General features: G+C 53.0%; 1 protein-coding gene across 3 annotated transcripts; it reads right to left on the bottom strand.

Moving 5' to 3' along the window:
- Nucleotides 1-261: 261 nt before the first annotated feature.
- Nucleotides 262-25,385, bottom strand: IGFBP2 (insulin like growth factor binding protein 2). Of its 3 annotated transcripts, none has more exons than XM_015241764.3 (4): nt 25,368-25,385; nt 3,608-3,837; nt 2,645-2,785; nt 262-763 (listed from the first exon to the last, which is right to left on the bottom strand). In XM_015241764.3, exons 1-4 carry the CDS (start codon nt 25,369-25,371, stop codon nt 599-601), a joined length of 540 nt encoding a protein of 179 aa, XP_015097250.1. In that variant the 5' UTR covers nt 25,372-25,385; the 3' UTR covers nt 262-598. The 3 variants fall into 3 exon arrangements, with proteins under 3 accessions (XP_015097250.1, XP_006207336.2, XP_072817705.1); XM_006207274.4 differs by lacking the exon at nt 25,368-25,385 and adding an exon at nt 24,696-25,261; XM_072961604.1 differs by lacking the exon at nt 25,368-25,385 and adding an exon at nt 18,163-18,312.

Here is a 25,385-nt window from a genome sequence, read left to right as displayed (position 1 = left end):
GACAGGCCAGAGTCTCAGCAGGGAGTCCAGGCAAGAGACCCCGGATTCCTGCTGCACTGGAGGATTTCACCTGGGTTAAGGACTTCAAGTTTCCAGAAGCCCTTCCTCCTGCCCCATTCATCCTGTGTTATGAGTGGGAAAGCAAGACTCTGCATTTCCTGTGTCCCCAAGAGTCCGAGCAGAGTTGGAGGGAAGGAGGCTGGGGATCCTGGGGATCTCTTTCCCAAGGGGGCCCCAAAGATTCAGACAGAAGACACATGCTTTATTTTTCCTTCCTTTAATCTTAAGCAAAAGAGACACAGGGGTTCAAAAATAAAAATTTCTTTTTCTCCCTCTCCCAAACCTTTGCCCCAGCTCCGCCACTGCAACCACCCCCTTCCTCTCCAGCAGGGATGCGAGGAGGGAGGGTGCAGGCATCTCCAGCTGGGGAGGGGGAAGGCGGGGGGGGGGTGCCGAGCTCGGTGCTGGTCTCTTTCCAAATATAAATACACATGTCAGAACTCCTGGAAAACCCTCCCCCACCCACCACGCAAGCACTCTCCTCGCTCTGGAGAGGAGGGATGGGGGTGGGGGGTGCCAGGCACCGGCTGGCTGTGATTTACTGCATCCGCTGGGTGTGGACCCCACGAGCCCCCTGCTGCTCATTGTAGAAGAGATGACACTCAGGGTCCCCGCGGATGGTGGGGGCTCCCTGGATCAGCTTCCCGGTGTTGGGGTTCACACACCAGCACTCCCCACGCTGCCCATTCAGAGACATCTTGCACTGAAGAGAGAGAAGAGGAGGACGTGGAGGACACCCGGTTAAAATGGGGGGTCTCGCTAAAATACAAACTCCCGTTCAGGAGGCCTGGGCGGGCCTACAATACATGCTTGATAGCTCCAACATGCCGCCGGTGCTGCTGGCCCAGGGGCCACGCTCTGGTTATTAGCAAGGCTGCTGGGGATGCCCCAAGATGGAAAGACTCAGCCCCCACCCACAGGGAGGTCCCATCCAGTGGGGGATGCAGTCACAGGGTGACATGGAAAACGCAGGGTATGGTAAAAGTCACGGCTAGCACAGGTCCTACTATGTGCTGGGCATGGTGTAAGCCATCTATACACTGCTCGCTTATAGTACACACCTAACATATATGTCCATTCAGTCCTCACAACCACCTTGTGAATTAGGTGCCATTGTTTCACCACTTTTACAGACGATCAGAAAGCAGCACAGATGGGTTCAGTAACTTGCCCAAAGTCACAGAGCTAGTAAGAGTCATAGCTGAGATGCCAACCCAGGCATGCCCCTCCCCGAGTTCCCGTTCCTACCCATTAATCAATTCCTCTTGCAAATCCCTGCAGTTCCTCATAAGGTACAGCATGCAGCCTGGTTTTCTTTAGAAGAGATCACTATTTCTCTTTTTGCACTCCAAAGGAAGTAGCAGGCTTACATTCAGAGGGCAGATGTACAAACACACAGCTTTGAATGCTAGACTGATGTTTCAAGGGGCAAGAAGCCTGTACCGTGAAGGAGGCGGGGAAGTGAGATGCCCCTGGAGGGATCAGAAGAGCCCGTACCCCATGTCCTGGTTCTGCAATCCACCGTTTAAGTCACTTCTAACTTCCCACTAGGATCACCAAGGGAGCTTTTGAAAATCTGGTGCCCAGAAAGCATCCCAGACTCACAAAACCTGAATCGCCAGGGATGGGGCCTGGGCATCCGTATTCTTTAAAGCTCCCTGTGTGCAGCTGGGCTCAGAACCTCTGCTGGAAAACAGAATGGCCAGTGGAGCCCACACTACTGTCTTCCTCTCTCCCAATCCTTCTCTGTGTCTTACGTGAAATGCACACAGAGTTTTTCTCCCTATTCAAGGCAGCAGCTGGAGGACGTGAGGAGCGGTTCTAGGTAAAACACAGCCCATCGATATTAAACAACCACTAACAACCATCACTACAAACTCTATGTGGCTGTGTAAAAAATATCGATAATGTCAAGGGGAAATACGCACATGCACGCCGATCATCAGAAGGCACATGAACAGAGAGTACAAGGGGGAGGGAAAGGGCTCCTGAGTCTTTAACTTACACTTTCTTAGTTTTCTCTAATGTACTGATAACACCGTTCTAGCATGGTTTTTAGAAGTATTTCAAGTGGCGTTTCCCCATCCCTGATTCTCCATTTCCTGAGATACTTGGAAACCAGAGGGGCTGCTTGATCAGTGGTTTAAACCAGTGATTCTGGAAGTGTGGTCCATGGACCATCAGCATCTCCCGAGAGCTGGTTAGAAATGCGCTCTTGGTCCCTACTTGACTTTCTGAACGGTAGTCTCTGGGGAGGAAATGGGAGGATGAGTCACCTCCAGGTGATCCTAATGCTCAATGAAAGTCGAGAAGCATTGATATGCACCCCCATCTCTTCTCCAAGAGGCCCCCACGCATCCGCATCCTGGACACCACGCGCTGCTGGCAGGTCGGTGGATAAGTGGACTCACACGCCGGAAGCCAAGAAGGGAAGCCCCGCCCCCGCCCTCCCTGGACCGGCAGCTCGCGTCCCCACCCCACCACCCCCTCATCACAGAAGACTCAGTGTCTCACTCAGCTGAGACCTCAGAGGGCTAAAAGTGGTGGGACAGGAACCCCCAGGGCCAAGAAGATCCTCGCTCACCTGTTTGAGGTTGTACAGGCCGTGCTTGTCACAGTTAGGGATGTGCAAGGAGTAGAGGTGCTCCAGGGGGCCCCGCTCATCGGGAAGGCGCATGGTGGAGATCCGCTCCAGGACCTGGTCCAGCTCCTGCTGGCAGGGGGTCTGTGGGCACAGGCGCAGGAAGAGGATGCTTAGAGTGAGAACGGACTCGCGTACCGCTGGCCCTGGGTGCCGCTGCAGAAAGAGGCTCATGCACAGAAAGGACTTTCTCAAGGCCACACAGTCAGTCGGTGGAACCAGGAACGTATTGACACCTAGCCCAGCAATCTCACTGCCATATTGCCGTAATGCACCCCACCGGACGAGAAACTCGCCTGGACGTGAGTTTTCACTCCTCTCCTCCATCTGTGTCAAGGGCTTTCAGGGGTCAAACTGGAATCTACTTGCAAATACTAAATTCAAGGGGCTGCCTCTAGAGTAGCTCTACCCCTACCCAGTGGCCCAATCTCAATTCCCTCCCATAAACCCAAGGAGGGCCAGGACCAAGACAGCGGAGCTGAGCTGGAGAGAGGAAGAGGGGTAGCTGAATGGGGCAGCGGATCACACGAGTGGGCAAGTTAAGTGGATGCATCCTCATCTCTAGCATCCATTTTTTTGCCTTTGTCCCGAAGCCAAGTAGGAATGTGGAGGTTTTAGAAGGGACTTCAGGAATCCATATGCCCAGCCCATTCCACAGTCAGAGATACTGAAATCACCAAAAGAGATACTGATCGGCCTGAACGTCAAAGAACATGTTGGTGGCAGAACCGAAAGGAAAAGGCTTTGCCTGCAGGCAACACAGGATGTAGATCTCACTGGGGTGCCTGCCACGCCCATCCCCTCCCCCACCCGCCTGCTGGGATACTCCCTTTGCAAGTCCCCTGCCCCCCATCCCCCCCGCACCCCCCCACCCCCCGCCTCCAGCCAGACTCAGCCCCCTCAGACCCTGGCAGGTGGTGGCCGCAGCTTCTTGGGCTCCTCCAGGCCGAGGTGATGTTTGCCACCCTTGCCCATCTGCCGGTGCTGCTCGGTGACCTTCTCCCGGAACACGGCCAGCTCCTTCATGCCCGACTTAAGGGGCTTCCGGCCGGCACCACCTCCGCCTCCCAGCAAGTTCATGTTCCCGTCCACGTGGTTCTCAACCAGGCTTCCCTCAGAGTGGTCATCGCCATTCTCTGCAGAGAGGGGTGGAAGGAAGAGCTGCAGGTCCAATTTCCAGACAGAAGAGCCCTCCAAGGACCATCTGGGCCCCTGATCATGGTGAGAACAGAGATGACTAACACCTAAGCAATGGCACTAAGCAACTTACTGGATTATCAATTCCAGTTTCACAGCAATGGTGGGTGCTATTAGCACCCTCCCCCAACTTTCACAGATGGAGAAGTTGAGGCTCACGGAGGTCAATTTCTTGACCAAGATCACAATACAAGATTTGAACGCAGGCTCTCTGACTCTAAAAGAATGCTCTGCCTCCATCCTAGGAGGCCAGGGAAAGGGGGACGGGTGGAGGTGCAAGGAAGGGTGAACACGTGGGCACAGGAGTAAGTCCACTATTCTTCCCTGGAAAGACCGCTCAGTCACTCATCACTAACCCACCCCTGTTTAAGGTCTGCATCATTTATGGTCTGAAAGGGCGTGGGTGGGGTGAGTTTTAAAGCTCATGCCGCACAGATCACTGGGCCATGCTCTGTCTGGAGAGAGACTGAGGTGGAGAGATCTCAGGGTCCAACACCTCTCCACTGTTACACTTCATCTGCCCGTCCGCCCCTCCTCGTGTTCCCGATGCTTCATTACTACAGATGCTACAGAGCTGCCCAGGGACCTGATTTGTTCCCGTGTCTGTCTACGTATGCCACCCCCTCCCCCATGACACAAGCCCCCTAGAACAGGACGATGACCTCCTCCACGCTGTAGTTTCATCGCACTGCAGGGCATGGAGCCTCACCCAGATGTCTGTCCAAGGACCATCGATAAGTCAACTTTCTTAAACGGCCAGCCAGTTGGCAATAAGGAATGGCTCCTCCTGTGCGCACAGCTCAGGTGGAGGGACCCCAAGAGCAGCACCCCTGCTACCACAGTCTCACAGAGGCTCAGGCATGTCCAGCCAGACAACAGAGTGAATGGTATGGAAGAGTCGTAACCAGGGAGATGACTTCCCTTAAGCTCTAGGGGGGCCAGGAGGTTAACAGCCCCTTACAGACACAGCAGCACAAATAGGGCCTCAGACCTCACCACAGCCCCCGGGAGGGCTCAGGACCTGAAGACATGCAAGGGGTGTTTCCAAACAAATCTCGCACATATTCTCTTCCCCTTTAATGCACCTTCAAAAACTTATAGCCTGGATAATATACCGAACTGGCTTCTAAAATATTTCTACACAACAATTTCGGGCGAGGCACCAAGTACTTGGCGATCCCTTCAGAATTTGGGCACAGCATGGTGGGCTCAGAGGGTCACTGTCCTGGGCAGTATTGGCCCTTACCTGTAAAAGAGGGGTCATGGTACCCACTCTGGTTTGTCACAAGCTGTGGTGTTCATTCTCTCACCAGCTAAGAGATTGGACACTCTTCCGTGCCTTGGGGAGCTGACATATGCGTGCTTATAGCATTCTCCAGCAGATCCCAGGGGACCAGGCACCAGCCAGGGCCCCACAAATGGAGGTATTCAAGAGAGGTCTGATCCCTTTCCTGCCTTCCCACTGGGCCTAACACCTGGTCGGTTCTCACTAGCTACAGCATCCCTTTAGAAACAGGCACTTTATCTCCAGACTGGCGAGCACTGGTTAAGAGGGGGAACTTGGGTTAAATCCCAGCTCTGCCACTTTTTTATTTTTATACCAGCTGCATTTCTCCTGCACAGATACCCACTCTGTGCCTCTGTTTTCTTAACTGTAAGTTACTGGATAATAGTTCCTACTCCACAGAACTGTTGAGGGTGTGTTACAGGTAAAGCCAAAAAGATACAGCGTGGAACGCAGAAATTCTGCGTCATGCCGGCGGTGATTACTTTGCTGATGATGACGATGATGGCAGTTGCCTCAGTGATCTGCTACCCCTGCCGTGTGGAACCCACTCAAGAAGCAGGAAGCAGAGGAAGATAAGCCTCTGCTCACCACAGCTGCAGTCACCCCGTCCGAGCACTGTGAGGTTCTGATGCCGCTCACCAGACGGGGAAAGTCAGCACAAGAAGGGCCCTGACTGTCCGCAGTAGCACCGCTCCAGTAAGCCTGGTTCCTGCGTGTCTGGTTTCCAAGGCCACCACAGAATAAAATCAACAAAATTAAAAGGAGAAAGAAGGAAGGCATATGGACAGTGGCAAAAGTATCAAATAGCAGGGAGGAACGAGGACAGCTAAAAAAACCAAACATAAGAACTATGGGGACATTCAGTGCACAACAACTCCCCAGCTATTGATGGTCCCTGAAAACTTCCACACTGTGTAGCCCCAAACGAGGGTTGTGCTGATAGTGATGATAACCTTGGGGCATCCAAAAAGGGGAGGGGGGTTAACATGCCAAGGACTCAGTATTTAAAAACAAAAAAAAGATTTCTATCCAAAATTATTAAACTTTAGAAAAATAAAAGTTGCAATATTTAAATGAGTAAGCCCGCTGAAACCCAGAAAATTTTTCTCCAGAATGGCTATTTCCCCAGGGACTCCGAGTAGCCCAGATTTTATCATAAATAAACCAAGCACAGATCAGATCCCGTTCCAGAAGCCCCAGCGCCACCGCAGGGGAAGGCTGAATGGAAGCATTTGCCACCAAGCTGGGTGGGAGTTCTGATCCACCACGGTCTCCATTAACCCACCCCAAACTTTCCTCACCGACCCTGCCCACTCCTTTTCGTCCTTTAGGCTGAAACAGTGGAAATCCAGAGGCCCCAGGAGAAGCATTCCTGGTCCCCTGACTCAGCTACTGGCCAAGTTCCCCTGAACGAGGACACGGAGTAGCCCCGCCTGGCTGGGACTGGTCAGGCAGCTGAGGCCAACCATGAAGGTGCCCCCTTCCCTCTTCAGATGGCAGAAGTGGAGGGCAGGAGGCTAGAGGAAAGGCTTGTGAGAGTCTGAGATAAATCTGGAGAATAAACAGGATGATCTGATTCAGGTAAGCCTCCATCTCCTCCACAGTAACCTTGAAACATAAGGCAGGTGTTGGCACAAGCAAGGGGACTCATCCCCATCCTCACCACCTGCTCTCCTGCCACTTCCATTTCTACAGGCTTCTCTGCACCTAAACCCGGGGGCACAACTTCAGGCTCCCTGTCCCCATTGCTGCAGGCACTGGCCCGGGGCACACAGGAGGAACAGAGCAAGGCGCCTAGAAAAAAGTCCTTTTCCCCCGGTTGCACTAGGGGCCACGCAGGATCAAACGGGAAAGACAAAATGGGAACCTCCAGCCTGCCCTCCTCCAGACCCTTGTACCTGAGTTCATCACCCGGTGCCTGAGGCATCCTCGCTGCGCCCTGCCCCGCCGGCTTCCCGCCCACAGTGGCAGAGAGAATTTCTGGAGACCTCAACACCACTTTCAGCCCTCAAGACCCTGTGTTCTGCTCACAAGGTAATTAGACAAGGGTTCTGGGGATCTGCCATCATCTCTGGAACTCTCCGCTCTGCTGTCATGAAGCCTGTGGCTCACAGAAGCTCACCTGGCTCCTCTCTTTTGCAGGCAGGCTTGCCTGCCCACCCCAAGGCTTCGACTAAGACAGCCGGTCTCCACTGTGGCTGTAACTACACGTGCTCGGGTTGAAGAGGGCAGGGTGGCCCGCGTTTAGTCCTGTCCAGGAGCTCCTGGGACGGCTCCACTCACCTGAACCCCATGCCTGGAACACTCTCGGGATCAAAGTCCCCCAACCTTAGCACCACTGGCATTGGGACCGGAAGACTTTGTGGGAGAGCTGTCCCATGTAAGACGTCGAGCCCCACCCTGAACCTCTCTACCCACCAGATGCCAGGAGCACCCCTCCCCGTGCCAAGTTGCAACAGTCAGAAACATCTTTGAACGTCAGGACAAATGGGCCCTGGGAGGGGAAGTCACCCCCAGCTGGAAACCACTGTTCAGGAGTTAGGCTTTATCCAGAGGCCCGAAGTTTCCCAGCCCAGTGCCGAAGACACTAGGCCCCACACAAAGCAGATCTGAACTCTACTGTATCCCCTCCCTCGGCAAAGACCCCTCCACCACCGTTCAAATCCCCAAGCATACTTCTGGCCTGTAAGTCCACCTTCCTGGTGGCCAGGGAGGATCCCAGGACTCTCCCAGGCACTTGCACCTCAGACAGGGGCCAAAGAAGCATCCTTTCACTGAGCCCGAGGGGTTAGTTAATGCTCCAGCAAGGCCTTCTGCAAGCTCTGGAAACACTGGATGGCAGAGACGGGCACACAGATAAATGCATACTCAGGGCTGCAGGCTCCAGGCAGGGCCAGCCTGCTCATCAGGCCAGCCAGCACAGTGCCCAGGGCCCTAGGAAATGCTTTCATTTCTTTTAAAATCAGAAGAAATAAATAAACTTTTAGGTCAAAGCAAACGTCTTCATAGAACACTGATACCTTCACAGTTATAAAACACGATTTCAGAATATTTTCTTGTGGGGCAAAGGTCCCACAAAGGCAAACATGTCTTGGGCCCCCAAAAGTCATAACATCGCCCCACTCCAGGTCCCAGAAACCAGGGCTCAACTGGGCAGTCCTCTCCCAGGAGGACAGAGGTGGCTTCCCATTCTGAGATGTCCCTGACTGCTCTGAGGTGAAGGTCAGTTTGTCCACCCTCATGGGGGCCACCTGGGTACAAGGGTATGTTTCATTCCATTCCTTTACTGATTTCACCACTGCCAATGACAGTGCCAATAAGATGAGGAAATCCACGGGCCCGGTTTGCTGACGCACACACTGATGCCCCAAATCTTGAAGTAGAAGAGGGCAGGGACACGCAATCGTTCACTGTGGGAGGAGATCAGAAAGGCCTGTAGGCTGAGAAAAACCTGGATTCCTTGACTCTTCCTACTCCCAGCCAAAGAGGGTCAAGAATTCAGCCTCCAAAGTCCACACTGAGCTGCAGCCCTAGACAAGTTACTTAAGCTCTCTGTGCTCATCTGTAAAATGTGGACAAACAGGACCCCCTCCAACGGGTGGCAGGTAGGATTCCGAGGGATGCTGCATGCACTTACGGTGCCGGGTGCCCAGGGTGGGCCCTCAGCTGCTTCCTTTGCTCCCCACACTCAGGGAAACACCCCCAAGGCACCCCCACACTCTGCGGGACGAGGACATTATCACACCTTGCCAAGGGCTGCCCATACATCCTCTTATAGGTGACAGAGCGGGCCGCAGGGAAACATTCCACATGGAGAACTCCAGCTAGAGATGGAATTTGCCCTCAGAACAAAAATACCAAGTTGCATTTTTTTTTCTGCCGAAGAGGGTTAGGTTCAGAATAATATTTACTAAGCACCACTTATGCATGCAGCTCCGTGGGCTGCAGTGCAAAGGTCACCCTAAGAAACAGTTCTCAGCAACCCAAACTGCACAACAGGAAAAGCCTCCAGGCTTAGAGACGGCTGATGGAGACCTCCGAGACCCCTGGACAGAGGTCCCCAGAAGGAGCAGTAAGCAGAGGCTGTTCGCCTCTGCCCAGCAACCCAGGAAACAGGTCAACGCTGAAGCAGGGAGTTTCCCGATTACACACAGAAGGTCAAGCTTTTCCAAAGAGAAGTGGGGGAGACAATAGTGGGGAGAAGAGTCTCAGCCTCATTTGTGGAAGGCTTGAAGAGCTGGGAGACGTCCCGTCCTGCAGTAGGTGCCCTGCCACACCTCCCGCCTGATGCCCCCAGAGGACAGCTGGCAAGGAGAGGCAGATGGAATGAGAGGAAATGGGTGAGTTGTCCCATCTTACAGACAGCAAGCCCGAGGCTCAGAAGGCCCACCCTCTGGGAGCACACACACAACATCTCCACATCATCCCAGGTGCTTCCCGATCAGCACAGGGTCCCCACACTGCCCTTTGACCCAGCCTTATGAATTGAGCCAAGGAGGGCAGCTGGAAGGGGACTCTCCAGGAGCAGAAAGCTGTCTACTTCCATGCCTTAATACTCTGGTTTTAAAACTTAATTTTGGCACGGCCCCCTCCCCCTCAATATCATCTCTTTTGATGGTAGTGCTGACAACCTTACCCAATGAATGAAGACCCTTGTGTCCCACAGACCCTTCTCGTGAAAACTCATTTTCTTCTACTATGATGCTCTGACCTCTTCTCCATTTGAGAGTTGGAAATTCCTGATCTGGGGAGCCCTGAGAGCACTCGGAGGAAAACAAGCCTTAAGAATCTAATGGCACTCCCCAATTCCTTCCTGCCCAGGGTACGAGGCATCTGTCCTCATGCAGGCCTGGTGAGAAAAGACCTTTTCCCAAAACCATCACGCATCTTCTTATCAGGTTAACTGGTCTCCTTTCTTTCCTCTTTTCTTTATTCTGAAGAAACCCTAGCCATTTTCCCACCTTCTCCCACATCTGTCTCATGATTACTTGGGAATCTAAGAGCTGGGGGCACCAGAGATGATCTAACCCAACCCCAAGTCCATCACTCCCTCCAGGGGACTCAACTCCTTCTACAGGTAACAGCATTCCAGGCCCTCCGAGAATGGATTCCAAGTAACAGGCCAGGGGACCACTGGCTGCTCTCCTGGTTCCACCCTAGCTGAGCACAGAACTTTCACAGCTCCTTTGTTGATTTCTCCCAAAATGCACTTAACCTTGACCTATGTTGAGCAAAAGAATAAACACTAACTACTATCTTCCTCCTCCCTCCCAGACAACATCTCCATTAATATCCATGGCAGTGGACAATTCATTCACAAACTCGAGTGGGCAAAGAACTCCAGGAGTTCAAAAGGCCTGAATTCCAATCCTGGCTTTGCCACTTCAGTTCACTCATGATTTTGGCGCAGCCCTTTAACCTTGCTGAGTTCTAATTTCTCAAATCTGAAAAATGAGAACAATAATCCTACTAAAATGAAGGCTGCTACTTAAACAGGATACAGCATGAGCACCACCCAAACTCCCAGTGTGGGCAGAATCAGGCTTTAGAAGAAAAGTGCAAATGTTCTAGTTCTTGAGTGGGTATATTTACTAAGCACAGGGGAAGGGTGGGTGATACCTGATCTGCAGAATGGCCAAATGCATGGGAGGCAGGGTAGGATGAGTTATGAGAGCTCTGCACTACCATCTATTTACATACGCTGTTTGATTCTGTGGATTGTATAAATTCAGCATGTTGTTAAACATCACAGCTCTCTGCCATCTGATGGAAGTTCTTGGGCAGGGATGGATTTCCCTAAATGAGTTTAACTTTGTTTATACAATGTACAGGAAGGAAGGAGAAGAAGGAAGGAAGGAAGGAAGGAAGGAAGGAAGGAAGGAAGGAAGGAAGGAAGGAAGGAAGGAAGGGAGGGAAGGAAGGAAGGGAGGGAGGAAGGAAGGAAGGAAGGAAGGGAGGGAGGAAGGGAGGGAGGGAGGGAAGGAAGACAGGTAGGGACTCATACCTGCCATGCATGCACAGGTGAGGGAGGGCTCACAGGCAAACTAACCAACACACAGGGGAAGCGGCTTCGTTGAAGAGAATCTGAAGCCAGTCCCTTTGGATGGCTGACTGCGGTCACCTAACTCCATCTAGCATGTGGCCAGTCTGTTCAATAACATGGCCCACCAAGAGCCCCGGGTGGATAATTCAGGCCATGCTGGGAGGAAGGGAGGCAGGGAAAGAAGTTAAAAATGGATGGGACAGAAAGGGGGCCTATTTGTTATTTTGCAGCTACAGTTAAACCTGAAGTCCTTAGTCTCTCTGGGTGAGGGACACTGTATAAAAGATTGCTCCACCTTTTTTTAAAAGGTCATGGGCAGCAGGCAGCAGCGGCCTCTCACGCTGGAATCCTGAGTAGGGCGTGCACAGATGTCTGCAGTGGTGACATTCCAGCTCAGCTAATGACATTCTCCCAGTTGGGCCATCCACCCCTTGCTGATCTCCAGCTTCATTCCAAACTCCCTACCCTTTCTTTCCCACCCTCTGAGCCCCTCCCTGCTCCCTGCAAGAGAGCCAGCTAAGCAAACCTGACGTCTCTAGATACCACAACGTTCTGGGAGAAATCCCTCTGACCACAGACCAGTTGTTCTTTGGCCTGGTTTTTGAACAAAAGAAGGTGGTGCTTCCTCTCTGACATCCCCCTGCATAAGGGAATGGCTGCAAACAAGCAGCCTCCTGTGTTCTCAGTCCACGAGTTACCCAGGTAATCCTATCACACAAGTGCAGGAACTGGCCTTTCCCACCTTGGGACCATCTCCCTGTACCCACAGCTGCCATTGGCCCATCAGCTAGGAAAGTGCAGCAGAGCTGGGGAACTGTGGAGGGGGCTGGCCAGTAGGCACCAGGCTCCCGTCCTCATCCAGGGAAGGAACTGCTGCTGGAGACGACAGCCGTGATGGACAACAGGACAGGGAGCTGACGACCTGCCGAGCCATTCTGAGTCCTCCTTGGATTCCCTTTGGAACGGCAGGTCCCAGGCTCAAAGCCTCAGCCAACCAGCTCTAGTGCAGCAGGAAGAGCAGCGCTGGCTGGAAAGGCAGACGCCCAAGGTCCTGACCCTGCTATTACCGCCAGGCCTGGGATTCTGAGCGATGCCGGGCTGGGCATTTCAGATGTGGAGACTTCACGGGGCTTGGCTGTAAATTCAGGGAGTTAGACCAGGGGAAGGGTTCCCAACTGTAACTGCTCATGAAATCATCTGAAGCGCTTGCTAAAAATAGAGTCCTAGACTCCAGCCCCAGAGGTTCGGAGATCACCAGCCTGGGTCGGGGGGCAGGACACTGTATTTTTAACACCCTCCCTTCAAGCTCAGGCACTTCCAGGGTCCCATTCCTTTGTGGTTCCTGCCTCAGTTTCCCGAAGAATTTCTTGGTGATGGGAGAAAAATGCTTCCATTCAAGAGATACAGCTTCACCTATACACTTGGCAAAGACGAAGCCGCGTAAGCTCCTTGCACCAACTGACGTGGGTTTATAAACAGATGCACGTGTATGCCCGGATGCACCCTTCTTGATCGGGCGTCATGGAGGTTTCCAGAGCACGCCCTCCCATTGCTGTCTCATCTCGGGCTCCCCCTGAGTGAGCAGAGATAGCACAGCCTCTCCAGAGCCTCCCCGCCTGTGCACCCCCACAAAGAGCCTCTTCATAAACACCGGGGTCATTCCTGGAGAGGGTCAAGGCTGAGGCAGACAATTTGAGAAAACAAAAACACGTTCAAATGCAGCCACAGGCCTCTGGGGCCCCGCGAGCCAAGCTGCCCTTGAAGAGCCAGAGAAAATGACATGGACGTGGCCAGCTATCAGCTTTCACTCCTGCCCTGGGCCCCAAACACTGCGCATCTGGTTCAACTAAAGCCACCGGAGAACCTGGCAAGGGGACCTACCTGCTGACAGCCCAAGTGAGCGGGGAGTAAGCTCTGGTGCAACCATGGACCACGGGCTTTGGGGAAGAATATGCCTGACCCACAATTCTCCTTCTCTCAGATGTGGGCACAGAAACGTTTGTTACAGCATCATTTGTACTTGCCCAAACCTATCAGCAACCAGATCCAAAAACCCTTCAATAGGTGAATGGATAAATAAAAGCAGAGGGGTCGTGCAATGGAATAATATATGGCAGTTAACCTGTGTCTATCAACGTGAGTAGATCTCAAAAACCTAAAGTGGCAGAATGAAACCTTTCAAGGACATTTTCAATTTATTTTTGGAGAACAACTCTGAAATACTGGTCATCCATTAGCAAATCTGTTTAGCTAAGAAAGGGAAACACAAATAATGCTAGTGGTTGCCTCTGGGGACGAGGCGCAGGGAATGGGTAGCTGGTATGGAGGGCTATTCAGGGAAGCTTAAAAAAAAAAGACTTGAAGCAAATGTGACAACAAAATATCGACTGCTCCCAGCTGCGGGTGATAGATGGGCATTATTATGTTATTCTTAACACTTTTCTCCATTATTTAAGTTTTCTTTTAAAAAAGTCACCTCTCTCACTCCATCCACTCCTCACCCTTATTGTCAAGCAGATGTATCAGTAAATACAGGGTGCCCCTTGAACCCCACAGGCTGGAAGAAGACAGAACAACAGTGACATGGCCAACTTCATTGCCACTGTCCAAGGTCAGTGTCACTAGGGCCACCTGCCTACAGATCAGACTGACCACGGGCTCCCGGCCAGGTCTCTGCAGCATACAGAACTGGGAAATGAGTCAGAGGAAAGATTCGCAGAGAGGGGAAGAGGGTCACAGGATCAAGGAGGGGAAGATGCGGAATTGCCACTTGAGGGCCCCTACTGCCCACTGGAAGGGAGACAGCTGTTCTGGCTTCTTAAGGAGCAGAGAGGTGGCAGCCTTAAACTGAAACAGGAGAGACCCAGATTTGGAGCTACCCAAGAGTTTCACGGGAAGAACTAAAACAAGCGACAAACTGCAGGTGGGAAAAAATGACACATCTCCCGCTGCTATGGCTTAGGCAGAAGCTTTTGGAGAGGAAAGGGATGGACAATGCAGCCTCCAAGTGTCCAAAGGCCACTTGATTGAGTGGATGACGGGCATCCCCGGGCCAAGCACTCTTGTAATTGGACTCTACTACCTCCACAGCTCTCTAGCCTGAGTGCCCTGGCAAAAAGCCAAGGGTCCATGCTTTCCCTTCCTCCTCCAAGGGAGGGAGCTTCATGAAGACACAAACTTGGACTTTGCTTCCACAGAGCTTTTAAAAAAAAAGTGCACATCATGAAAGGAGGGCAAGAAGGGAGACACTGTGTGTGCTTGATGGGCTTTTTTGGAAGAAGATTGGGCTTCCATCCTCCAAGACTGGAGAAGCAGACACTTGTCAAGCTTACGATTCTCTGACTTCTGTGACTTTATTCACCAAGAAGGGGGTCTCATTATTTCACATCAAGATCTTCCCGAAAGCCACCTCTTTACTTGCATGAGATTTATATACATCTCTACTGACTTGGTTTCTTCTTAGATTATCTTTTAGAATGCTTTTCTTGCTCCCTTCCAGGTGCAAAAAGCATGTGCCACAAGTGTATGATAATTGCATCGTATATAGTTAGTCTCACACCTTGCACAGTGTTCGGTCCGTGGTTAAACACTGGGAAAGCTGACTATCTAAAGAGTATCCCACTGCTCTCTGACCTAGAGTATCCTGTTAGATTACTTCTTTTTCTCAGTTTTCTAGTCTCCCTCACCATCTAAGCCCCAGAGTAGCAAGAGAGGTTAGGAGTGAAGAGAAGCAGTGAGCAAAAATAAGTATGAGATGGGAGAGGAAGGCCACGCCCCTCTACCAGGACCCACATTCCAAAAGCTCTCCCTACACTCAGCTCTGACACCAGCCCACCGATCAGCTCCCGTGGAACCACACAGGCTGGGTCCCACCCACCCCTCTCCTCCCACCCTCCCCTTCTGCTGCCTCTCCTCCATCCCCAGAAGACCACTCCCAGATACTCCAGGCCTAACAAGCTGAACCCAGTGGATGCAAAAAGAAACTAAAAACCTGCAGAGATGTCCGGGATTGCTGGCCACACTCTCAAACCAGTGCAAGAAGTGTCTTGAATATAAATAAGTGTCTTTAAATAGGTCACCATGCTTTCTTCTGCTTCAATGGAAAGTTCACTAACTTTGTCTGATACAATCCTGCAGCACATCAGTTGTCTTCCTTGGTTATGCTCTCTTGGTTCAGAGGCAGCCAATGAACTAGAGATAACCAGCAGGGCCTCAAGTAATAATCTTCACTCTGGGGCATGAATGGGGTCTGCAGTCAGCCATTGGGAGAACCACAATGAGTAACTAACCGTGGCACCAAAGGCCGTGACTGCCTTCTGGAAAACCGGCCACCGCTGACACCATCCATTCTGAACTTTCCAAAGCCAAGGGCAGCTGTCCAGGTAAGCCACACCCCTTGGAAGAAGCCACCCCTCTCTGCAGGATTCTTAAGTGCCTCTTCTTAATAAACGAGGCCAATCAGAAAACACTGAAAAATAGGCATCTGCCTTCTCCTGTTCTGTGTTGAGATCAGAGGGAGAAGGAAGGAGCGGGATCAGGACCTGTATGACATCACCCAATTATCTGAGTTTCCAACCTGACCATTTCTGTGCTAAGTGGTTCATGTATGTAACTTCGTTTCATCATCAAGCAATCACATGAGATTGATCATTTCTAATCCCCTCTCACACTTGACAAAGAAGCCACAGGGTGTGAGGCCAATGGCACAAAATCACGGAGCAACGGCAGAGCCAAAACCAACTCCCAGGTGGTTTGACTCCATAGCTCTTCACCAGCCAGAACGACATTTGGTCACTGGCATCATGAAGCCCTTTGAACCCCAGGGCTCGCTTTCTACTGTTCCCCATCACTTTGCCCTTTCCCACCGCCACAGGACCCTCCCTCGTCTTCCCTGGGAAGGAAGTCAGCAGTCCTAAGCCAGCAGGCCCCACCCGACTTCAAAAACCTTTAGGATCCGGTAAACTCCTGCCTCCCCACGCTCCTTTATCTTGCCTGACACACCTTCTGCTGTTGCTATAGAAACTACCCAGCATTATCAGGTAGTTGCAAGGGCAGGGCCCAGGGGAACCGCCATTTCCATTTTATCTTGGCCTCAGGCCCTTGAGAAAGCAAGTTCACCGTCCACTGGCAACTTGGCACCTCCATCCAAAAGTCAAGACAATAGACCTAAAAGAAACTTCCTGGGGAGTTGCATAAAGGAACATTTTTGAGAAGTTATGCCTTAATTACTACCTCCCAGGGAAAAGGAGATTTTCCAAGCAGCAGTATATAATTCACTGCTTCTCTGCATGTGTGAGTCTGATGGAATGGAGCTCTGGAATGAGACTCTGGAGACCCAGACTCCTTCTGGTCTGTCCATTCTGGTCTGTACTTGCCTTGGCATTTGAACTTGAACGTGGCCTCAACTGTTTCATCTGTCAAGTGGGGAGAATCTTGAGGCTAAAACAACCGGGGGTGGGGGGGGGGCTGCTGAAACACCTATGTGCATTTGGGTAGAAGTGGAGGATGTCTAGAAAAAAAGCAATTTAATTATGACTATTTTGTCATGTACCCTTTGAGACAGACCCTTTGCTCACTGCATCCCTACAATCAACTTGGATTCCTCTAGCTGGGAGGCCCTCATCTCCTCAACCGCTATCAGGATGGAACCCTTGAGCCTCCCCAACTCCCACCTCCCCAGTTTACCCAGGCCTTCCTGGGCCCAGTGTCCCTCCCCTCAGCAATTCCCTGCTCCTAGAGCCCAGTTCCTTGAATGGACACAGGCTGACACACCTACACCCACCCACTAATTAGAAACCTCCCCAGGCTCTGCTCAAGGCCAACTTCACTAGGGCCTGTGGGCCAATTCCCCAGTCCAGCAGCGGGAGGCTGGCCAGCCCCTGCCCCCTCCGCCCCAATCTTCACTCCTGCCCTGCCTCCCAACAGCCAGGAAGAGATGTGGGGCTGGCGGCCAGAAGGGGCCCTGAGGGCTGCCAAGTGCCCCCCTCCTCCCCAACAGAAAAAAAAAGGAAAGGAAAGGAAAGGAAAGGGAGACAATTCCTGACTACAGCCGACTCTGTATTTCTTTCCGGGGGAGCCAGCTTTCTGCGCAAGGTCTCCCTCTGCGTTCTGACTGACACCCAGGAGCTGAGCCAGCCCAGATCTTCCCTGGCTTTGTTAAGGAACAGGAGTGGCCCAGGAAGGGGAGGGGAGGGTCAGAGATGGGAGCCAAGTGGGAGGAGGGGTATAGGGACATGGTCCATCTTCCAGGAGGAAAAAATCTCCCAAAGTGCACCCACTCTGCTCATAGTGAGGGGGAGGGTGGAGGCAGTTACTCTGGAACCTGAAAACCAACAGATTTCTCTGGACCCACCACCCCACCTGTACCCATCCCCCACCCCCACCCCCACCCCACCAACCTCCTCAGAGTCCAACAAGACTGTCCACCCCAGATTCCCAGTAACAAATGCTCTGCTTTGTCCCAACTACACTGGGTTTCACCACAAGCATCGGTTGACTGACCCCTGAAGACTCAAGCATCCATCTTTTCTGCTTCCTGGAGCCTCGACTCCATCAGACACTTGACAAGAGCCATGTCATGTCATGTCACTGTGCCCAGACAGACCACTCTGAGGGCTTTCCAGGACGAGAGGTGGAATCAGACATTAGGAAGAACCTCAGTGCCCAGAAAACACTCCCCCGACCTGTTAAGGGCCCATCAGCCCTCACTCTACTCAGGAGTGAGGTAAATTCTGGAGACAGCATAGTAAGGAAACAGTTTTTGGACAGAACATCCAGTCTCTTTGCCAGGATCATGTTCAGCTTTCTGGCACCTAGGCTCAGACAGGATGGACCTGGAAAGCCCACTTCCCCAGAACAGGAAAACGGGCTTCCTAGGGTCTTCGCTGGCTGCCCTGACAACACAACTGCTCACACTGCACACGCTGTACCTACCAAGCGTGTTAACACCAGCTGGCTCTGACCCTCTTCTGCTGAAGCCTGGGTCCTGTGGAGGCCAGATGTGGAGGAAAGTGCTTCCCACCCTTGAGATGTGGCCTCAGGGACTCTCCAGTCCTCCGAAGCCAGCAACCGGAGGGCTGGGTCTTAGAGGCCTGCTGGGCAGGTGAAGGCGGGGCTCAGCTCCGTGTCACCTGCTTCGGAACAGCAAGGCCAGCACAAGTACAGTGTCCCCCACAGTCCCTCCACCCCCATTCTAGGCACTACAGTGAAGTTCCCAGAGGAAGAATGGTCAGTCCCAGACCCTCGTGCTCGGGCTCTAAAGAGCATCGCCTAACTCATCCACAAAAGGTACAAGCCCAGGGTTGGAGTGGAGGGTATAACTCAGTGGCAGAGCGCATGCGCAGCATGCTCGAGGTCCTGGGTTCAATCCCTAGTACCTCCATCAAACATAAATTCTAATTTTAAAAAAAGTGCAAGCCCATGGACCTCAGACCATTTGTTTACTGCCAACTGGGTTTACACTGCATTTAAAGTACAGTCTCCTTATCTGTTCTACAAACAGCTCCACTAGACTGCAAAAGGATGTCCGAGTTGAGGATGCTTCCATTTTATAGGAATCAACTGACTCATTACGAAAAAAAAAAAACCCAAGTGCTTAGTTTTATATGTATTATCTATCTTTAAACGCATGTGTGCACACACACGAATGCAGGCATGGCCCTATGGAGTTGGTGCCACGTGGAGTTGATTCTTCATTTACAGATAAGGAAACTGAGGCTCAGGTGGCGAGTACGTGGCAGGAAACTGGGGTTTGAACCAAAGCCACTTCACACCAGGATGAGGCCCCTCAACGCCTGTACAACCTTCAGAGACAAGTGGCCTGCCTGACACGGCCAGTTTGGCCCTCGTTTTAAAGGCTGGCTGACTAATCGTCAGAGAGGAGATGTTGCTTGCCAAGATTAAGGCAGCTAGCGTGTGTGAGAACCTACTATGTGCCAGGCACTCTGTGTCAAAGTAGCTGCCTTCACATGTACCCCATTTGAGAGATCCAGTCATCCCCATTTCACCAAAGGACAAGAACCTGGCCCACCTTCACTCAGGTTCTCAGACAGGCCTGCACTGGAACCCAGGTCCATCTGCCAGCGAAGGCCAGCTGCTTCCACCACCATCTGCTGCCCACTAGCTCTTCTCCCCAGAGGTCTGTCCTGGGGCCCTTCTGTCCCTCCTGACCACTCCACGCTAGCCACTTCCATTTCTGAAGTCCCCAGGCTCCAGGACTCGGGCCTCTCGAAAGAGTTGAGGGAATGCAAATAATTGAACTGTGGCCCAAACATCACCTGCACGTGGAGTTGTCCAGGAACAAACTTTCTGGCTGATGGAGTCAAAGCCTTTTTCTGCCAACAGCCCCCACTCCCTTGCCTGGCCATGGAGGCAGCAGGGTGCAGAGGACAGGCAGCCAGTTAGCTTCTCAGCAGGTAATGATTACCCACCTGCTAAGGGGGCCCCTTCACTGAGCCCAAGTCCGTATCTGTGAAACTGAGGTAAAAAGCCTCCCTTGCAGAGATGTTGTAAGACAGGAGACAAAGCTGGCAAAGAAGCCAGTTCCTAATAGGATGAGGACAGATGGGAGGCTGCCTGCCATCTCAGCGAAACGCTGGCCAGGGATAGCAAGGAGAAGCAGCGGGGCCCAGAACACCTACCAACCAGTGGCGGGCGCCGCCACTGCATTAGAAGTACAACCTCACTCCTCTGTGCTCTGTTTTTGATGGAAGCAGCCCTAGCAGGAACCCCCTTAGGGGATACGGCCACTTCTCCACCCACAAAGTCTGGCCCCTACATGGCCAATCAGGTGTCCTCCTCATTTGAGGGTTAGCCTTGTTTTAAACATGCCAATCCCCAATCATCTACATGGTCTCCATCAACTTGGACCCCTGAGGAAGTCCGGGACAATATATTTCTCGTGTCATTTTCTCGAGCCCTGCCCACCTGCTTAGCATCCAGCCAGGTGTTCTAGAGTCACAGCAGGAGAGGTATTGGAGAGAACAGTCCAGAGGGGCCTGGGAAGACAGGATGGAGAAAGCAGAGAAGAAAAAGGGGAGCTGGGAACACAGGGAAGAGAGAGACTAAAACTAAATGCAGTCCCTGGATATGGAGCCTATTTAAAAATAATGATGATAACCGAGCCCTTTTTCTTCCTGGTACAGTGCTGGAGTACATGAGGAGGACCAACAACAAAACCAAATGTGAGCATAGCCTGTTCATTCTCTGCCCCTCCTTCATTCCCTTTAGTAGCAGCTCCTGCCCTGTCCCCCACCACCCTGAGGTACCGTAGTCCTGTTCTACATTTCATTAGAACCAAGAATTTTCGGAACTTGCTCATATCAAAACTTAGCAATTGTGTGTTCCATTTTCTATGGCAGAGGATAGCTAATCCGAGAATCAACTAGAAGGTAACCTGATAAATGGACCAGAGAGCAGTGATGCTCTCAAAGTCAGCCCTCAGGGTCGGACAGTGGGTAATTGAATGCACCCTTACACTCAAGAATGCTGCAGGCACCTCTATGGGACTAATTTCCACGAAGCCCCCTAACCCAAAGGAGTGATGTGCCTAAAAAGTTTATTTTAAAGCTCAGTGCTAAGGTAAACTAACAGAACCATCTAAGCTTCCCTTTTCCCTTTGCCTGCCAGGAAACTCAGTGGTCCAGTTAAGCCAAGAACAACTTCATAATTAGACCCTCATGTTCACAGCAGATGGGTTCTTCTTCCACCCTATTCTAATTCAGACTTCTGACCTCTAGTTTTGTCTTTGTAAGATCTTTTGAAACTATTACACAGGATTTTTTTTTTCCTCAAGCTTCCTCAAATACCTCACTGAAGGAATGGATGGCATCATCATTACTACAGAAAGAGACCCATCTCAGTGAACACTCTGATCATGAGTAGAAGGTAAGGAGACTGCAGGCAAAGACTCGAACACTGCCTGCCTCTGCCTGGTGGATTCGGACCATGGAGCCACACCCTCCAGACCAGCCCTGCCTCCAAGTCACAGTGCCCAGAGCCACACCGGGCTTGGTCCTAGAGTCAAGAACTGCAGGTCTCCAGTCTTCCAAGAGGGACCCAGGAGCAGCTGCCCTCCAGTCCCCCATCTCCCCCTTCTAACACATGAGAGTGACTCAGCGAGAGTGGCTTAGCAGGGCCAGTTCTGAGTGTTCTGTCCAGAAAAGGCGGGGGGGGGGGGGAGGTGCGGAAGGTAGTGGTGTTAGCAATCAATGACAGTGGGTCCCACTCTTTCCTCAAGACTATTTTACGACTTCGAACTCAGTATGCAAATTTATGCAAGACAAGATGCAAAGCAGCACTTGGAGCCAGAAGTCCCATTGCTTTTCTCCCTCTTCTTTGAAGCTGCACTGAACCACTGTAAATCAGCCCTCGCCTCTGCCCCTTTTAAACTCCCCCAGCAACTGCAGATGCAAAGCCTCCCCAAGCCCGCCCGCCGGCCCGCCAGCCCGCTTGCCCTGGGACTTTGAATGACTGCACATTTCTATAGCACCTTTATAAGTGCAGCGGGCCAGACAGCCACTTGGGCGACTCCGCCCCTCGGCATAATCCCCGGCATTGTACACCGCAGAGAAGGAGGCAGGGGAGATGCTGAAGGAGCCAGTCCAGCACAGCCGAGGCCCGGAATTCTGAAAGGGCCCAGACTGGCCCAGGCCTGCTTCCACTTCTTCCCCTACCATTTCTAGGCACTTCTGCCCACTCTGCCATCAAACACACCCACACATTTCTCAGGTCCAGACTTCACGCAGATCTCAGGGTCCCCCTCCCATTTTTCTCCAGGCCCACCCACTCCAACCCCTGGTCTGGGTTTCTTCGAACCAACATGTCCCTGCCCATCACCCCACGAGATGCGGGCTCAGCACCCGCTGATGTGCCCACCCCCACCCCCTGCATCCTAGCCATCCCGGGAAGCCAGCAACACAGCCCCTGAGTCCAGGGAACAAAGACAAAAGAGCTAACAGCAAAGCCGGAACTGCTGGGGTTTGCTGCCTCGAAATAAGAGGATATGTTTAAAATTCTCAAAAGCAACCTGTTCAAAGAGGAATGCAGGCTGGGATGGGGGGGGGCTCATTCATCAAAGGGGGAAGAAGAAATGGGTAATGGAGGCGGCAGCAGCTAAGGTCTCATCTGGGCCACCGTCTGCACGAACACCCCACCCCCGCATTCTCCACGCAGCACCCCCACCCTTGCCCCCTGTCTGAGACCCTCTCCTGCACAGAAGCCTCAAAACTTGCCCTTCTCTCTTCCCTGAGCCCCCACAAGCCCAGACTTCTCCCCACGGGGCCCCCCTTCCCCCAGTTCTACTCACACCTCAGACACCCTGCTCTTGGCACTTCTTTCCAAGGGGTCCATTCCAGTTTCCATCCCCCTTTGCCCCTCCCCTATCCACCCACCTGGGTGCCCCTCTTCCCAGGGAAGGCGGCTGTCTGGCCATTGGGAGCAGGCTAAGGAGGCAGCTGGGGCTAGCTGGCGGAAAGGAGTCCCACAACCAGGCAGAAAATCCAGAGTGACATTCTTCCCATGAACTCAGCCCATTGTCCCCAAGCTCCCCTGACAACTCTCCCCTTCAGATTCTTGGGAGGAGTGAATGGGAGAATTTCCCGCATCTGCTCCCTCTGAAGACCCTAACCTGCCTCCGGGGCTTGGGAGGCAGGAGAGAAGGTTTATTCAGGCAATGAGAGGAATGAAGAGTGAAAAAAATACTAAAACATTTAGGAAGGACGTGTCTTACGCACTTGAGTAAAGCAGTCAAGATCCAAACGGTTCTATGAACTTGGAGGCCTTTTGAACCAGAGTTCACCCTGCTGAGGCAGATGTTTAGTTTGTCAGAGTTCAGCTCAGAAACCACAATACCTCCCTGGAGGACCACGGGGTGCGAGGGGGCGATGGAGGAGGAATGCAGGATCGGGGGGTGGGATGGGAGCCCCCCAGTGAAAGGATCTCTTCTGAGTCTTATTCCTCTTATGATTACTCTCTAAGAGAAGCAGAGGGAAGGGTTAACTTCGAGGCAGGCTGGGTAGGGAAGCCACAGTGAGAAGAAAGGGGCTGAGGGGTTCCGCTTGGAGGAAGCCTTCCTAACTCTCTGTGCACTCAAGGTCAAAATGCACCAGAAAAAAGATTCCAACTCCCACCCCTACTGTATTCTCAAGGAGAACGGGAGAAAAAAACAATCGCAGGCTAAAGGAAGGTGGGGGAGGGGTCGAGGGGGGAGGGGGTCAAGACGTTGTACAAAGCGAAGAAGCAAGCAAGAATGTTCTCACTTTTTCTTTTCTTTCTTTCCTTCTTTTCCTTTTTTTTTTTCCTCTTAAGTTAGAGAAACTTGGTCTGACTCGCTTGCTTTTTCAACAACATCAGCGGGCAGTGGACACATTACACCAGTCTCCCAGAGCAAAGAAAATAATTACAGCTTCTCCAGACCACTGGGGCAGGAGGCTTTTATAATTTAAAAAACAAAAAGCCAACAATACCAAACACGTGAAATCTCTATAGCCTGGTGGTGTCCCTCAAAAACCTTGTTTGTGGAAGATGAGGGCCCCTTACAACGACTCTCAGGGCCCCCATTCTATGGTATAGGAGGAGCTCCCTCAAATTAGGATGGGGTGGGGGTAACACACTCCAGTAAGGGAAGTTGCCTCCCGGCCCAGGCATCCTCCTGCTGGCAGCCCGGAGGCTCAGATCCTAAACTGAACAGCATGACTGCCCCCCTCCACTCCCCGCCCCGCACTGCAGCCGGCGACCCGGCTTAAGTTACACTGACTCAAAGGCTGGGGTCTCTTGCTCGCCTCCCAAATGCCCTTCTTCTATTGTTTCACTCAACATAAAAGAGCCCTCGTCCTCTTTGTAAAAGAGCAGCGTTCCTCTTTATTTTTCCCCTAAGCAGTCCACCCTACAAAGTAACAATTCTTTTCTTTCCACCTCACAATCCCAGAAGGAAGGGACTTCAATGGGCCGCTGCCTTCTCCTAGCGCCCCCTTCTCACCAGAGGTCCTTGGTTTTCACCGGTACCCGCCATCCTCCTCCCCCTCCAGCAGCGTCCTCCACCAGGACCTCTCCAGGAATCTTCGGTCGGCGGTCACCGGCTCCAGCTGTACCCTAAATAAGCTTCAAGCTCCTACTCTCACCGATCTGACCAATACCCTTCTCCCCAGCAAATTCCCCTCCAAAACTGAAGTCTGGGTTCCATCGGGAAAGCTTACGGTAACAGGGATGACTTCCCTCTCCGCATTATTCCCCACCAAATAAGTAGCTGGGGCCCTTCCTCATGGTCGAATTCCAGTTCCCCTCCCCGGGCCTGACTTTCGGGTCCCTCCTCCCAACACTCCCCCAGAGCCGGTCCAGGACTCCGCTCTTCCTGCGACAAACGGTCTCTGAAGTCCCGCTGCACATTCCTTCCCTACAGAAGGGCCGCCAGCCAGGATCACCCAATGCCCTCCAAGTTTCTCCGAACTAGTTGTCCCAGCCCGCGTTACCTGCAACCTGCTCGGGGCTGGCGCCGTACTCGGCATCGCGGCGCTTTTCGCAAGTGCCCTCGCCCAGGACCAGCGCCTGAAGGGGCAGCTCGGAGCCCGGGTGGGGATAGCAGCGCAGCCCCTGGGCGCAGCGCGGGGTGTACACGCCGCACCGCTCGCTCTCCAGCCGGGCGCACACGGAGCAGCAGCCGCAGCCCGGTTCGCGGACCAGCTCGCAGGGCACGCGGGCGTCGCCGGCCGGCCCGGCCCCGGCGGCGGGAGGCGCGGCAGGCGGGGGCTTGCAGGCGGCCAGGCTCTCGGGCGTGCAGGGCGGGCAGCGGAACAGCACCTCGGCGCGCGCCCCGCGGTCGCCACCGCCCGCGCCCAGCAGCAGCAGCAGCAGCAGCAGCGGCGGCGGCGGCGGCGGCAGCAACGGCAGCGAGGGGCCGCCCAGTCTCGGCAGCATGTTGGCGGCGGTAAGCGCGACGGCGGCGAGCGAACGGGCAGGTGGCACGGCCCTGCGAGCGCGGGAGCCGCCTCCTCCGCTTCTTTCTCCTCCCCCGCAGCCGCAGCCGGGTCCTAAAGGGCCCTGTTCTCCCCGCCCCCTGCCTTCTCCCCTCCCCCTTTTGGAGACCACCCCCTTCTCTCGGCACTCTCGCGCGCTGGCCTGTGCGTGCGCGCACGCCCACTCACCCATCCCCACTTCCTTGC

This window comes from Vicugna pacos, chromosome 5 (assembly GCF_048564905.1).
Source record: "Vicugna pacos chromosome 5, VicPac4, whole genome shotgun sequence".
NCBI lineage: Eukaryota > Metazoa > Chordata > Mammalia > Artiodactyla > Camelidae > Vicugna > Vicugna pacos.
The sequence above is the reverse complement of the archived record's forward strand: the minus strand, read 5'-3'. Positions and strand labels throughout refer to the sequence as shown.